The following is a 16,147-nucleotide window of genomic DNA, read 5'->3' as shown; positions in this document are numbered from 1 at the left end:
ACAGGGTTTACTGAGATGGTATTGAAAGCCACTGGCTTTCAATGTAATTTTCAATATTACTTTCAAATTTCAATATTACTATTACTTAATGCTACTACTATTGCTCCATATTACTCTTATTCAGTAATCCTAAACTAGGATTATTTAAAATAGAAACCTGCAGTTTGGACATTTGCCTCTACCTTGACCAACAAAGCTATACTCTGACTTCGCGAACAAATAGGTGATCAAAATTCAAGCAGCAACATCGCAGGAACGGAGGGCAAATTCAGCCGGGGAAGGGAGGTGTCCTTCACGCTGCTTCCAGAGACGGTAATAAATAGTTCGTCAGCTCTGAGCAGAGCAGCAGGGGCAAGATGTCACGTTGTAAATCTTCACACCCTCCCGTCCTCCAAAGAAAAAGTGGTACAAGATGACATAAAACCTTTTGAATGAGATTAGAATAGGCTTGTTTTAAATCAAGAACGCCCGGGTTCTGAATTAGCCATGAAAATGGGTAATAAAACATGCACAATGATTACCATAAAGGAGTCTACAATTAGTAAGTTACTGCATTAGAGAAAAACGCCGTTTTTTCTTAAGCCGACCCGTTTTTTCTTAAGCAGCAAACACGATGCCTTGGTAAGAATAGGCTAATTTTTTTCTCTACATACATATAGTCAAGCTTGTCCTTGGGTTTCAGGAACAAAGTCTTTTTCTCCTCTAGAGTTATTTTACTCCTTTTGATAGGCTTCTAGCTGAAGTTCGCAGACTTTGTAAACTTTCGGAAAAAAGCTAAAGGAGAGACAACCTTCGTGGATTTAATTTTAAATGATACATTTGAAGCTCAGACAGCAATTTTATCTGTTACCAAAAACAATGAGCAGCTTCTGTTATAAAACCCAGCTATTTTCATACACTGAATATTCCGAAACATTAATTTATTTGGCTTGTGCTTTACATGCTTGGATTTTGCCCCAAGCCAAATTTCAATAAAATAAATTTTGCTCAAAGTTGAATCCAGTCACTGACACTAGTAGGGGAGGGTTTTGACTGGCAGTGCATGGGAATACTAAGCAGCTCCTGACTGCTGCTTTGTTAATTCCACCTAATCTAAACAAAAAAGAATAGAAAAGGGAAACAAAAGTAGCTTCTTGATTGCTTTGCTGCTTGCTTTGGAGGACTGATAACCTGTAACCAGGACCTGACCAGCACTGACACCTGCAATGTCCAACTGAGATGGTCATGCCTTCTTTTGCCCTTTTTTTTGGTAAGTCTTGTTAAGCTGATTTTGGTTTCCTTCAACGCCATCTAAAGTACTAGTGAATATTTTATGCGCCTAATTTTTTAAAATATCAGGTAGACAGCAGTACTAAGAGCACAGTATTTCGGGAGGGGTGTTATGAAGGCACTTCATATCAGGTATTGGTATCCAGCTATTCAGTTATTTGTATCCAGGCTGACAACGACAGGCAAAACTAATTCTCACTACGGCTTTGCTTCCAACTGTGTCAGATTTACAGAAACCCGAGTCATATGGCTGTTGGTCTGTAAGATTTCTTAACAACACTGATTCTAAGCTGGTGTTTTGCTGAGATAAAACTGGGTGCCATCTGCAAGGGAAGCAATATTTTGCTCCTTATAGACTGTGACGTCCTCCGCCTCTTGACAGCCTCTCGATAGTTCCTGCAAGTGCTTCCGTGGATAAGCAAATATCCAGACATCTAATGCTGGCTTTAAGGAGAATGAGCCTATTGTGGAACCGTACAAGAAAAATTCACACAAAAAATCTGTAGAAGGGTTTGAATTGTGTCCTGACTGCGGCCTGAAAAACAAAAGGGAGCTGAAAAGAATCCCGTTCCTCTAATGCTAGAAGATTGCTTTTATTCATTTTGTTAATGTGATGAATAAAGATTAGTGTTTGCTAAGGATTACGATTTGCTGATATCGCCTAAATTAAACCAAACTGGATAGTATAAATTACTAGTGGTCAAATTTGGCTGGCTTGCTAATAGTTTTTTCCAAATTAATGAACCATACAGTTTGGTATAACGAATGCTCCATGGATCCTAATTTTTTTTAGGTGTATGTTTATATTGGCTTCTGATCAAGAACCAGACGATTTTAACTATGTTAAACGATGGAGTATTTTGTGCTGGTTATACCAGAAGCACTGGTACAAAAACGTGCAACTCACCGTTCATCCCATTCTGCCTCTGAAAACTTCCTCAAGAGAAGGTTGCAAAAGCATTTTAATTTTTCTTTGAGGCCACAACTCTGAATTTAGCTACAAGTGTGATTTTTAATTATGGCACATTTTAGATCTTTAGACTACTTTTTTAGAAGTTTGTTTACAGAACAAGTTCAGAGTACAAATACATATTTTAAGTGTAAAAAAAACATTCAAATGAAAATTTCTAAGAACTGCATTCTATTTTGCAATCGTAGTCTGCCTTTTCATGGAAAGAATTAAATATTTTTATCGCTGGCTGCTTTTTTCTCCCTTGTGAGGAGAGGATTTTGACTATCTGCACGCTAGTATGTGTTCTGATAAACAATATGAAATAAATACCTGACACTAGAAAACAAAAACAAATGTTGTTTTCCTTTGCTAAAAATCATATCTATGCTAGCATTAGGGAGAATTATGAACTTTGAAGTGCAAAGTCTCAGCTATTTTTTTCCGTAGGTTTAAGAGAGCAGCTAACTTTTGTTCCACCGGCAGCTTTAGGCTGGTGCTCCATTTCGGAAATGTTGGGTAGTTACCTCTAAATAAAAATAAAGGGTTGGCAAGCATGCTAAAAGCCTCCACTGTAAAACTGCAAAAGATGAGAAGAATAATTAGTAAATACATTTGACAAAAATTAACCAGAAAGACTTCATCTGGTTCATTCGTCCTAAAAATGAGTCAGATGTCAAACCCCGAGTGGACGGGGCCCTGAGCGAGCTGTCCTCACCTAGAGGGTGGTCCCAATTTGAGCGTGGGGGGAGCACTGGAGCTGTGACCTCCCGTGGTCCCTTCCCACCCACATCCTTCCAGGATTCCCAATAACCACAATCATACTTTTTAATGAATTAATGCAGCTAATTTCCTTTAGATGAGAAGTAAAGTCTGAGGAAATATTTATCTGGATCAACCTCCTCTTAGTCTATTTATATTCAGAGATACGATGTGCTTCCTGCGCTCCCACAAATTTGTGCTTTTCTAATGAACAAGATCAGATCACAATTCATATTGCTTTTTGTGCCGAGAATATTACGGAGAGAAAAACAAGCCAGGCAGAAAGCTGTATTTCCCTCATGCCAGTTTCCAATTTATTCGGATGTAAAGATGCTCGGCTATTTATAGCGTCTCTTTCTGAGATACAGCCAGCAGGTTATGTGCTTGGGTAATGTGTTTGTTGCCAAATAAATAATTAAATGATGCTTCTAAATTTAACCACATTCTTAGGTGCGCTAACATTGTATAGAGCACCTCGCTGAAGGCAAAGTGAGTGAACATGTTAAGATCTGGATGTAACGGACACCCAGTAATTACAGCTACTGAAACAGTAATATCATGAGCTCCCCAGAAATACTCTTACAGCGGTTCCTGAATGTCTGACCAAGCAGTAAGCTCTGGGCTCAGTAAGGATTTTCTGCTTCCATACCCATATCGCATGCTTCAACATTATTGCCATTAAGTGCTTAATGTCAGATTACGTGGAGATCCTCTAAGTGAGAGGCTGATCTTTCAACGCAGCTGGGCAAAATGTAAATTATATCATCTTAAACTTAAAGTAGTTCAGTAGTACAGTAATAGGTATCCACAAGTAGAAAGATATGTTTTGTTTAACTCTGTTTAGCAGCCTGGGTCAGCTGTGGAGGTCAATAGTCAAGAAAATGAGCACCATAAGGTGCTCATAAAGGTATGAAAATACTGCAGGAAGGTAAACAATGTTTTATTTAGATCGCTAGAGCCAGTCCATCCTAGAAAGGCAGTAGGAAGCACACATTGGTTCCAGGAACTGCTCTGTAAAAGGAGATAACCTGCATACAAAGATTTCAAAGTCCTTTCCCTGCCCGCTTTAGCGAAATTCCCTGGCACCAAGAAAATCTGGGAAATATTTTTCTCTCAAGCCAAGTCCCAAGCTAAGGTCTCTCTGTTTTCTGAAATCCTGTAAAACTGAATACCTGCCTCTAACTTTATATCTGGGTAAATAATAATTGGTTTGGCAAAAGCTTTTTTCTGCAATTCCTGATGGGCTTTTCTATTTTTATCTGCTTTTGCTTTCATGGAAACCTCCTCCCTCCCCTGCTGCAGAGAGACCCAGGAGCGTTTTGCTGAGCTGGGGGCTTCTCTCTTCCCCCCGGGAACTACAGATGCTTTGTTGTTTGAGTTAATTCAAAAATGGACAATTTTAATCATACAAAAGTGTTATCCCCGTACAATGACATGAGCAGGATTAAGATGAAAGTCAGTCTGTAATCCAGCATTTATTATTTGCAGCAACCAATTCTGTAATGGCCCGTGTTCGACCGCGAGGCGGTGGCTCGGCCACCTGCCCTGGCCCTGAATCCTGAGGCTCTCTTTATCTCCTCTGCTTTTCTCCGTATAGTAAATCTGTAACGCTCACATTTTAATTCCTAACAGTGGCAGAGGAGCCCTGGTATGGAAGTAATAGAGACAGTATTTCATCATAACCTTGGGCTCGCCGAAACAACACAAATCATTTTGCCCCAAGGCCGTTAAAATGCCTTTCAAATACAGGATAAACTTTAAACCCTGGTTTCAATCTAGGCATTATCTAGGCAGCCCCTCTTGTATAACTCAGCAAAATCAATAGACACCACCTAACATTTCCACACGCTACGCGAAGCGTGCTAGATGATGTTACTTACCTGTCTTATTCTTTCACATTAGACATAATTTATTACCTATGCTTCTGCACAAAGGATTTCTCTGCCAGGAGGGTGAAACTAGCAGGTTTCATGTCAGGCAATAGCAAACAACAATTTGGGTGGAGAATCAAAAAACCTTAATACTGTTTTATCAGGGGGAAAATGGGAAACGAAGTAAGCAGAAGTGCAGAATGGTGAATGACACCAATTTTGGCATTGAATTATTTCAAATTCTCAAGCTTTTCCCAAATTTAAAGAGCAGAAGTTAGGACAAAATAAACTGGGCGTTCAGGCACACTCAGTGCTCTGTTCTCATTGCTTAGAGGGGACTGGATCTGAATATAGCAACGGTCAAGCTTCATTTCATAATCTTAATTTCTTATGGACATTAGTGCTTTAAATTACCTATTTTAAAAATTGGTTTTATGCACTATTTAAACTCAGTTCAGAGAGAGTTCTAACACAATTTTCTTCGCTGGCTTCCTGGCAATGAAATCCTTCAGAACCTCACAGCAGCCCAAAAGCGCTCCACACTTGCATAATGTAAGATCATTTAACTGTCCTGTGGCCGCCAGGCCAGCAGAACTGCCCAGGCTTTTCTCTGTTGGTACTGCTATCAACACGACCGTATGGATGTGCCATGCCCACACAGCAAACCTGGTGCTTCCTGGAAGGCACTGGAGAAGGAGAAATTTGGGTGACTGAAGGAAATCACCCATGCAGGTGACTAAAGTCAAGGAGGTGGCTCAACATGCCCAAATCATTTGGCACCACAGTTTCTTCCATGAGTTTTTCTGTTCAGCTAATGAGATAGTGAGGGATTAAAAAGATTAAATACTTTTGCATGCTGAATTCAGAAGGGGCTTATTTTTCACTTTGTTATTTCTCTAGAGAGACTTGAGTGAATTTTCATAGCAGTTCTGAAGGAATTGCTCATCTCTGTCACCTTCTGCCGAGGGCAAGCCCAGTGCTACCTCATGAAATGGCTATTACAGTATTTGTCAGTCATCGGATAGCTTCTGCTAATTGTTAAAATGACTAAACAAAACTGGAAATTAAGAGAAAATGATCAGCAATGGTTCCTCTCAGCCAAAGCTAAGGCTTATTTAATAAAATATGTTTGGATGTGAGCATTTCTGTCGAGTGGTCTGAATCCAAGCAGAGGATAAATAGATGACAAAAAAGCAGCACCGTCAATATAACAGCTGCCACCAGAACTGAATTAAAGCATGATAAAAATATAAATGATAAGTGTCTTCAGACTGTTACATGGGGCCAAACGCAGTCATTGTTCATGCGGCTGAGCCAACGTGGAGTAGAGATGTTTCTGGCGGGATGGAGAAGGAATCGCCATCCCCTGCAGATGCTCTGCAGAGTCCTCCAGATGCTGCTCTAGAGAACAGCCCGGAGGGACTGCTATTTCCCCCACAGAAATACATGGGGGTCAGTGAATCAGCTGCACTATTTATGTAATTAGATAATTTTTGTAAGATTATTTTTTCCCCATCAACGGTCTTTTATTTGCTGAGGACAATAGGGAAGTAAATGTGTTTTCTGAAGCACAGAAGCTGTGCAGGTAAGGACTAATCCAAAGGGCACATTTAACAATTCTGAATAATAATAATAATAGTAATAATAATAATAATAAGTAGTAGTAGTAGTATTTCAAATATCCATCAGGGCAAAAAAGAAGTATTTAAATTATCTACACAATCAGATACATTTTATAATTTAATTCTGCAAGTCTCACACTGGTACCAAAGTCAAATTGCCACTACAAAAATGAAGGGAAAAACCCTAAGCCTGAAAAAAATTATTTTTTTTTTTTACTAAAGGTGATAAATACTATCGTGCTTCCTCTTCAACAAACACCACCGAGGCACTTAGCCTACAGATTTGCTGAGGAAAACAGCTCTCATGTAGACCCTAGCGACCTTGGTAGTTCAGAAAGAGTAATAGAGGCTGCTGGGCTAATGATTCACTAACCTGATATCTCAGGGTGAAGCAGGCCATGACACGAAAACCCTTTTGGAACCATTATGTCAAAGACCTGCATCCAAATCAATGACCCTTACTTATATGCTAATCAAAAGCAATCAATAGCATGTTTTAAATAGTTGTCGCCATTACGCTTACGGAGGACTGTGAAATCAGCCAGCATTAAAAATAGACTGTAAATAAACGACGCCACATGGCAGTTCTTGGTATGTGCATTACACGTGCACCTCACTGCTTAAAAAATGACAATATAAATATAAAGTCATCACAGGTAACACAATTACTCTTCAGTTAAGCACAGCTGATGGCCTGATGGATTTAAAAAGCTCAAGAAATTTGAGTGAAGACAGGCGTGATTACTCAACCAGAAAATAAAGTTGCAAGAGTGGAAAGTGTGTTGAACAAGATTGAAAAAATTATTAGCTTTATTACTGGCTTAGAGAGTATATGATATGATTGTCAATGAAATATTTATGCATGTAAAAGCAGAAAGTTTAGCATTTTATTTCCTATCGGGGCAGATAGAAAATAGGGACAAAGCAGGTACCACTGAAAGAAGATCACCCAAGTGATGTATCTGCACCCTGAATTAGTGGGGTTCTCTCCTCACCCAAAAGACCTGAATAGTTGAATACCAACAATAATATTTCTCCAATAATATTTTAATGATCTTCAAATTTATCCTTGCTATAGGGTTCCATTAAAAAGATATTAAGGGAGATTGATGAGATGCAAGTATATTGCTTATGATTGTAATAAATTCATTTGATCCATATGTAACCCTGTAGGTTTTATGCTTGTCATATATTGTAATCATCAATAAACTTGGTTGTCTGATGGATCTTTAGACAAAACAAGTTGGAACAATGGAAGAGGTAACAGCAACAGATGGCAGAGAAGCAACTGGATGATGTGAACGAAGGTACTTCAGAAGCAGAAGGAGAAAGAGGCCACTCTTGCTCTACTGGTAAGGTCCAAATGTTTCTGGTTCCAGACCAAAGGGCAGATCATAACATGAGTGACCCATCTTTTGGATAATACCTACTGGGATTTTCCTGAGAGGACAAACAGAGTCCATCTGGCAAAGTCACAAAGCACTCTCCCAGATTAATACCTACTACTAAAACCCCACACAGAAAATGGTGTTTTTAATGAAGATTGATGTGCTAGATACATGTTTTCTTCCTGTCAAGTCTGTTTTCTAGCAATAGCAGGGACTAGCCGTATGATCCATGCATCAAAAATAGCTAAAGAATCTCCCATGTCAAGACTGTTGGTTGATCAGTCATTGAAATCATCTTTATCATGATTTTGTGGAAGGAAGAGTCCAAGCCCAAGATTTTTCTCCAAATAAAGCAAAAAAACCAACTTTTGGACCTTTGGCTAGTTCTTTGATTGCAAGACTGATGGCTTGATATTTAAAAATGGAGCTAAAGTGCCAAATGTTTGAAATGTTAGAAGATGTATTCCCCATCAGAAGATATTTTTTAACTTAAATCTCCCCACATCAATTTTGATTTAATATAAAATAGTGGGCGGAGGGGTAGATCTTTTTAGAAAATAAGGGGGAGGGAAGGAGAATTGCTAATTTGCTCTAGTAATGACAGAGGATCTTTGTGATAATGGCATAAACGTTGAAGTTCTCTGAGGATTGTTCAAAAGTTTTACACACAAAAGTGTGTAAAAAACAAAAGGTTTTGCTTATCGAGTTATTCCCATTTTCAAATTTGCTTAACAGCCCCAAAGTGATCTAGCAATACTAAGATGCAAGGAGCGAGCTACGGAACAAAGTTTTTCAAGGTAATGTAATATTTTCCATTAACAATTTTCACGTTGTGAAACACACCGCTCTGAGGAGCACCTGGCCAGGGTGACAGGCTGAGTGTTGGTACTCATCACAGCACCTTCGTCTTCAGCTTGGTTTTTGACTCAGAGGCACTGTGGAGGAAGGAGGGATGGGAAGATCCTGCCAATGCTGAACTGCCCACGCAGAGCATGCACAGCCCACACACACCACAGCCACGGGAGCATATGCTCGGAGAGGACACCCAAGGAACAACGCATGAGCAGAACAGCTCTCATGCCTCACGCCTTGGCATCGCTCCCTTGAAGCCTTTCCTCTTCTCCTTATGGGATTTCATGGGTCTCTTTTTTTCCTGTGTTTAGCTCAGTCGCTAATCTCTCAGTACTATGAGTCACCTCCCATCATAGTGGCCTACGGGAATGACAGATCATGTTCACCCCCGGAGAAGTTCAGGGATGTAGCTAAGGGGAAAAGCCTGAGCTTTGGAGTGAGAAATAGAGAATACTTCAGCTAATGAATCAGACTAACTCTGTGTGGCAGCTGAGTCCGGAGGCTTTTGTGCAACATCCTACAATCCCAAACTGTTGAATTAGACATTCTGCCCTGAGAGACCCCAAAGGCATTGCTTTAAATACCTCAATTAACAATCCCACTGAACATTAAGGAAACTGCTAGACTTTGTCTTTCACATGTCAGGGTTTCGTCTTGGAGAAATGTAGCCACGGATGATTAAGACATCCAAAGCAATTGAAATTTTCTGCACACTTGGGCAGAGAGCGCATGAATGTAAACATCACCCCAGCCCTGGACCAAAAGGCAATGCCACCAGCCCTGGGTGGCTCCCAGCGAATGCTGCGTGGCAGACAAGTTGCTCTCACTCAGAAAGGATACTGCACATTAACGTTGTCCTATGTGCTGAACCTTACTAATTACCTTTTTATCCTAATTAAGCCTTCATCTTAAGTGCGCCTTTTCAACCCTGCTGCCCTTTAAAGGGCAAGACTACCAAATAGGTGGTACATGAGGGACACTACACAGAATATCAATTAATGAAAAATTCACTAGGGTATTACCCTTCCTGAACATACAGTTTAAAAGGATCTGGGGTTTATGGTGAAATCAGGACAGGTTTTTTGCTTCATTTCCCAGTCCTCAACTGCTTATATACCTGCAAATACAAAATTCTATCTGATAATTAGTGGGAAGAGAAATCAAAGGGTATGCACTTTAATGTGGCCAAAGCTAGGTGATGAATTTAATATAAAGATACTCCCAAAAGATTACAGCTTAAGCTATTCCGCGGTCGATAGAAAGTGTTAAACATTCTTTAAAAAAAGGCAATTCCCTTGGATGAATCCCTAAATAGGGTTATGATTAAATCGGACATTTGGGAATAAGCTGGAAACCGGCAAATGCCTAGTTTAGATTTATGATTTGAAAGCCAAGTACTGCTGAGCTCAGCAGCAGTCCCCCGGCTCACACCGGTTTTTATCAGTTACAAAACCAATCTGCACTGTATTTCAAGCCTAACAGAGGCACATGAGGAAATGTGATACATTTCGAACTTCAGGCTGAAATTTTATTTACTCTGATGTGCATCCACCCCTCTCCTGCTCCATTATACTGGGGATTTTACTGGTTCTCACTGGCACGGGTTAACGTATTCTTACCATATATGCATCACAATCTTGTCATATAGGGTATTTCCTACTCAGCCTGCTCTTACCCTTTTTTTTAATTTGACCTTCCCCAGCTGATAGGAACAAAGGCTACTAGTGAAATCCTAAGTCTAATTTTGAAACTTCTGGGATCCTGCACCCTTGCGCAGTTCACCTACAGTGGACACCAGCCACCGAGCTGTGACAGCAGACGTTTACGTACCAACTTGTTCAGCTTACACTGCTATGAACCACTCTGGGTCACTGTAAGAATAAGCCATAGAATCACAGAATCACAGAATGGTTCAGGTTAGAAGGGACCTTAAAGATCATCTAGTTCGCACCCCCCTGCCCTGGGCAGGGACACCTCCCACTAGACCAGGCTGCTCAAAGCCCCATCCAACCTGGCCTTGAACACCTCCAGGGATGATGGGGCATTGACAACTTCCCTGGGCAGCCTGTTCCAGTGCCTCACCACCCTCACGCTATAGAATTTTTTTCTGACATCTAATCTAAATCTACCCTCTTCCAGTTTAAAACCGTTACCCCATGTCCTATCGCTACACTCCCTGATAAAGAGTCCCTCCCCATCTCTCCTGTAGGCCCCCTTCAGATACTGGAAGGCCCCTATAAGGTCTCCCTGGAGCCTTCTCTTCTCCAGGCTGAACAACCCCAATTCTCTCAGCCTGTCTTCATAAGAGAGGTGCTCCAGCCCTCTGATCATCTTTGTGGCCCTAGAAGATTTTTGTAAATTTTCCTGAAAAGCAAAATTCCTCCATCATTGCAAACTTGCAGCATTATAAAGGTCACCTATCCTTGGACATAGCCAAGGGTGGGAAGGCTTCTGCGGGCAAGTGACATGTCCTGGCAGATCAAGTGAGCTGCTCCCCTTTCACTGGCTGAATGAAACTGCAGGGCAGCTCCAGGCTGGTTTTCATTGGAGGTGTCCAATATTTATGCAATAGTTCAGTTTAGGAATGGGTACATTTTTCTGGCTTTTTAAAGACAGTCATTCAAAATAAAAGGATAGATACTAATCCTTAGAACTATTAACAGTGCAGTCAATTGCAGGGTGACAGGTAATAATGACCTCAAATAGTTGAAGAAACAACTTCAGGTAAAAACAAATTTAAATGACGTATTTCCGAGCCTTCTAGGATTTTGATTTCCAATCCATTAAAAAACCCCAAGCTGCTTGCCAAGCTACCCGATAGCTCTTATTTCCAGCTGAGGTTTCCAGAGTTTAATCACACATCTGCTGAGATACTTTTGGAGAATTGCTTTTTAAAAAATAGGAATATGATTTGGAAACACGTATCCAGGGGTCCACAGAGGAAGCAGGCTACATTTCCTGCTTACTTTTCTATTGAACCATTTATATCATAAAAACATTTTTCCTTCATATTTTGAACACTGAGATGTGAGTTAACAAATTAAAAGTGTTCCCAATTTGCCCTCAGCCCAAGCCACAGCTTGTGCCATAATTTATAGTCATAACTACACAGTGAAAATGTGCGATAACTTACAGCAGGTATTCTAAGCAATACAGCATACAACCACACTGTTACTAATATGAACTAAACAGCATTTAGTTTTGGTCTGCCCTACCTATTCTGTTTGTACTGATGTGTTAAAAACAGCACTACCCAGCCATAACTTGGAATACATCACAGCCTTAAAATGTTGAAAAAGTTCATTTCTTAGAAGCAGTAATCACACTTCAGAGAAAGAGCAAGAGATTATAATGTTATCCGTCAGGTTATAAAATAAATGAAAAAAACCAAAAACTCAAACACGACTATGCCTCCCATCATCAGAGTATCCACTGGAGTTTCTCCTTTCCCAAATTGAGATTAGGAGCTCTAGATTAGGAGATGAATAAATGTGCAGCATTTTTAAAAATATTTTTAATCCCTCATGTTGAGTGGAACATTGACCAGAAAGGTAAGCCTGAACTTGAGGGCCATTTTCCTTTGCAGAAATGACTTTTTACACTTTCTCAGGCGAAAGAGTAAGCTAAACTTACCAAGGGAAAATTGAAGGACGGATGCAGTAGTTGTATTAAGGCCAGTGGTGGTCTGCAGGATGAAAAGCAAACAGCAGAAAGGTTGTGTTAGAGCAGCAAAACAATACATTCATCACTTGTTTTTCTTTGAAAGCATGGAAACTCTCTGGATACCCAGATCTCCAGTGCATAAAACTATTACTTGCCAACCCTTTCAGGTTGAGTGAGTATGAACATTTCTGTTATGTCATTTTGATTATTGATACCTCATCACATGTCAAAGCTGAAAATTTCTTTCTTTCATTGCATTAATGTCTACAAAGCAAGCACATTCATGTGAAACACTGGCACTTGACCAGTATTTAGAAGATTGAAAACATGAACCTTGTGGTTTATGGTCAGCTTAGCATAAATATCCAGAATGGTTTTCACTTCTCCCAACACACAATTAGAATAAAAAATGATCATAAATAAATATGAAAAAATAACTTTAAGTAAACCTAAAATAATAAAATGAAATATTAAGATGGAATAACAGAACCTAAGTCTTCAACAGCGAAGCAAACAAAACCTAGGTGATACTGCATAATAGATCACTGTTGACATCCACTGTTGAAAACACTGAGCAGCTCGCCCTGTATTCAGCACACCACCCTTCTTTGAGGCCTTTCTTCTTGCCTTCTTTCAACGCCCCCATATTTCAGTAGTTCACATTAGGACCATTTCCATGAAAACACTATGAGATAAAAAGCACTAGCGTGTTGTGAAGGACACCTATTTATTTTGAATTAATTTTGAAAGCTGGACTTAACTATACTCCTACATAACAAGCAAGGCAGAAGCATTGCCTAAGAACACTGCTTGATCTATTTATTTTGTCAAAGAGCTGAAAAATCATTGCAACTGTTCATCAAGCAGAAAGACCAACTGGACAACACCCCAAAAAGAGGAGACTCAAAATTTGGTTCATTCACTTTAGCAAAAGACCCAACAAAGATGTAATTTATCATTATAAACAGACTTTAGAGGCTACAGTGAAGAAGGAAAAATGTACAAGCAGAAAGACAATAGCAGCATTAGATCAAAAGAGAAAAGGAAAAAAGGCATGACCTGGCCAGACAGCAAGTTTACACAATCTTAAAAAAAAGTCATCTAATTGGAAGAACAGGGACAGCAAACACTTTAAATAAATTAATCTGATATTTTTTCCAGTGATGTCTTCATCCTGGATTTTGAGACCTTGGAGCTGTCCGCCCCTGTCAGACCCTACGCATCAATACTTCATGTCATTTCCCATGACAGCAGCAACAGACTCTTCCATCGGATGCGCTCCTTGTGATCTGCATCCATGGACCACATCATATCGTGGTTATGCTACAGAGAAGTCAAACTTCTGAGCAAATTCAGCCCCAGAAATAAGGTCGTGGGGCTAGCAGGCTTTGGCTACCAGAGCTCAGCTGGCAGTCTGTATGGAGGCAGCTCCAAGCGGACCACCTGGAGGACTTGAATGATCCTCCTGCTTTACTTGTATGAGTGATGTAGAGGAAATGGAATAGTAGATAAGAATGGAAAAAAAGTGGTAATCTGCAAAATATAGATAAACATTTGAACTCATGGACACTAAACTCAATTTCTAAAAAAGCCAGCACCCAAGTAAAGATTAGACTCAATGACTTGGAATATGCTACGTTCTTTCAAGTTCCCATTAACTATGGCAGTATTACAAAGGCAATTTCATCAGCATTTTGTAATGATGAACAGTACAATTTCTGCATAATTTCCCTGAGTCACACGGTGAAAGCAGAGATTCTTCCATTATCAGGTATTCCCGCGCTCTTTAATTATCTACTATGCAGATAAACATGAAAACTGCTGAGAGAGACCTCTCTCATGTCTGAAGTCCCTTATTACCCTGTGCATCGCTGCATGACACTGAACAAAACCAAGTCCTACGTGCAGATGTTTTCTGACTGTTATTTAGGACTCTATTGACACAGAACAAAAGTTATGTCTCAGTCACCTGTATTGCCTTTTCTGTCTTCGGAAACTTTCAAAAGAATTTCCATATCTTTGCAAGTGTACATTCAGAATGTATATTCAAATGTATGTGATTAATAAATAGGCGGTAGCTCCCTCCATTCCCTTCCATGTACTAACATCAGCCTTTGGGTAGCTACATGCTAAATCAGCTCAAAAAGCTGACTTTTGTTAAACTAATAGTCTTTTTCCTTTGCAAGTCAATTTTAACCTGGATTAATTTTCTGGTGTCTTTTGCCATGCGGCCCACCAATGCTCATACAGATGCCAACTCTCCCCCCGTCAGGAGGGGACAGGCGGTGATGCAGAAGACCAAAAGGGACTGGACTTCTTCCAGTGCTGGCATGCACCTTGTTGAGGTAGTCATGAAACGATGCCTTTGAAAGTAATGGATGGAGACCCGCATGAGTTTTTGGCGTGTTTTGTTTCTTTTCTACATGCATATTACATGCGGAGAGGAACTTCTTACAAATATTAAAGAATGGTATCTTCACTGAAATGCACTGAGGGTTAGCTGATAACAAGACTACATGTGCTCTAGCAGGATGCATGGGAATTTAGGAAATTTATCACAGCTATTAATGCTCTGAGAACTAAGACAGAGGGACGTATTCCCAAGGCTTCACAATCATCTCAAACAGCAACCTTTAAAACTACCTGAATATTTGGCACTATCTGTACATAACTTTTAATTAAAATACAGTTTTGCTCTCTTTGGAATATTCCTAATGGGTAATTTTAGTCGTTAAGCAAGAATAGGGAAGCTGCATTTACATAAATCCTTTAAAAATACCAGCACATCCCCATTTAAGTCCATTCCATCAGGATTGATTCAGTATTAGGTATCACACTTACATTATGACAAATGACAAAATGCTTTTTGACTTGAGTTATGAATACCAGTTTACATTCAATTAATTATGTTGTGCAAGTTCTAGTTTGAAAACGAAACCCTTTATCAGCGTTCAGTGGCTCATATCACCAAGAAATTAAATGTATCAGTTATCACAGAAGAGGCATTCACGTAGACTTACACTGTGTCGTGAATCATTTCAGTAATGCTTAGAAAAAAGCATTAGACTTACTAAAAACTTTTTGCAAAGTTGTGCAAGGGACTACTGAGTTCAGACGCTGCAGAGAGGCTGGAAGGGAGCCTTTAGTAGCTATTTTCCTTTGCTTGCAACACCTCTGGCTCTATACATCTTTCCAGGATTTTGCCAGTGGTAAATTCTCACCAAGAGCCATAGACAGTTGGCATTAAAAACCCTCTGCCTGCAGGAACAGGCGGCTGCTGGGAGTCAGGAGAATAGAGGGAGGTCAAGGAAGCAAACCGGCAGCTGTCATAGCTGTTGACATAATACATTTTGCAAATTCAACTCTTCTTGACTAAGTATTTTAAAGCAATAATGTGTCACTAGGAGCCATGAACAGGAACCGAGATTTCAAGAGCTGTTTCAAGCAGGAACAGAATAGGATTCAAATAGTAAAGGTGATAGAATAAAAATGCATAATGACTGGAGAAATGGAAGAGGCTTTAAAACTTGTGACAGAAAGAGACATGTTGTGAAATCGGTGAAACGTGATGACAAATCAGAAACAAGTTGGTTTGAAGAAAATAGGGATTTAAACCTATGCCCATACACACAAATAAAACTAGGTCAGACCTCTGGCATGAACACCGTCCTGTGCTTGTCCAAAATGTTAAGCCATTAGCATGTTCCTTCAGAAAGATTTGATTTTTATGCAACACTGCCATAATATTTATAAACACTTTCATTATTAGGC

At 39.8% G+C, this 16,147-nt stretch overlaps 1 protein-coding gene across 4 annotated transcripts in view; it reads right to left on the bottom strand.

Moving 5' to 3' along the window:
• RELN (reelin) overlaps positions 1-16,147 on the bottom strand; it is a 294,950-nt gene that overhangs the window by 139,825 nt on the left and 138,978 nt on the right. For all 4 annotated transcript variants that reach the window (XM_063323481.1, XM_063323482.1, XM_063323483.1 and 1 more), the window contains exon 8: positions 12,347-12,398. In XM_063323481.1, coding sequence (XP_063179551.1) covers positions 12,347-12,398 — 52 coding nt within the window. The remainder of the gene's footprint in view (positions 1-12,346; positions 12,399-16,147) is intronic.

The sequence above is a fragment of the Chroicocephalus ridibundus genome, chromosome 1, assembly GCF_963924245.1.
Source record: "Chroicocephalus ridibundus chromosome 1, bChrRid1.1, whole genome shotgun sequence".
NCBI lineage: Eukaryota > Metazoa > Chordata > Aves > Charadriiformes > Laridae > Chroicocephalus > Chroicocephalus ridibundus.
The sequence above is the reverse complement of the archived record's forward strand: the minus strand, read 5'-3'. Positions and strand labels throughout refer to the sequence as shown.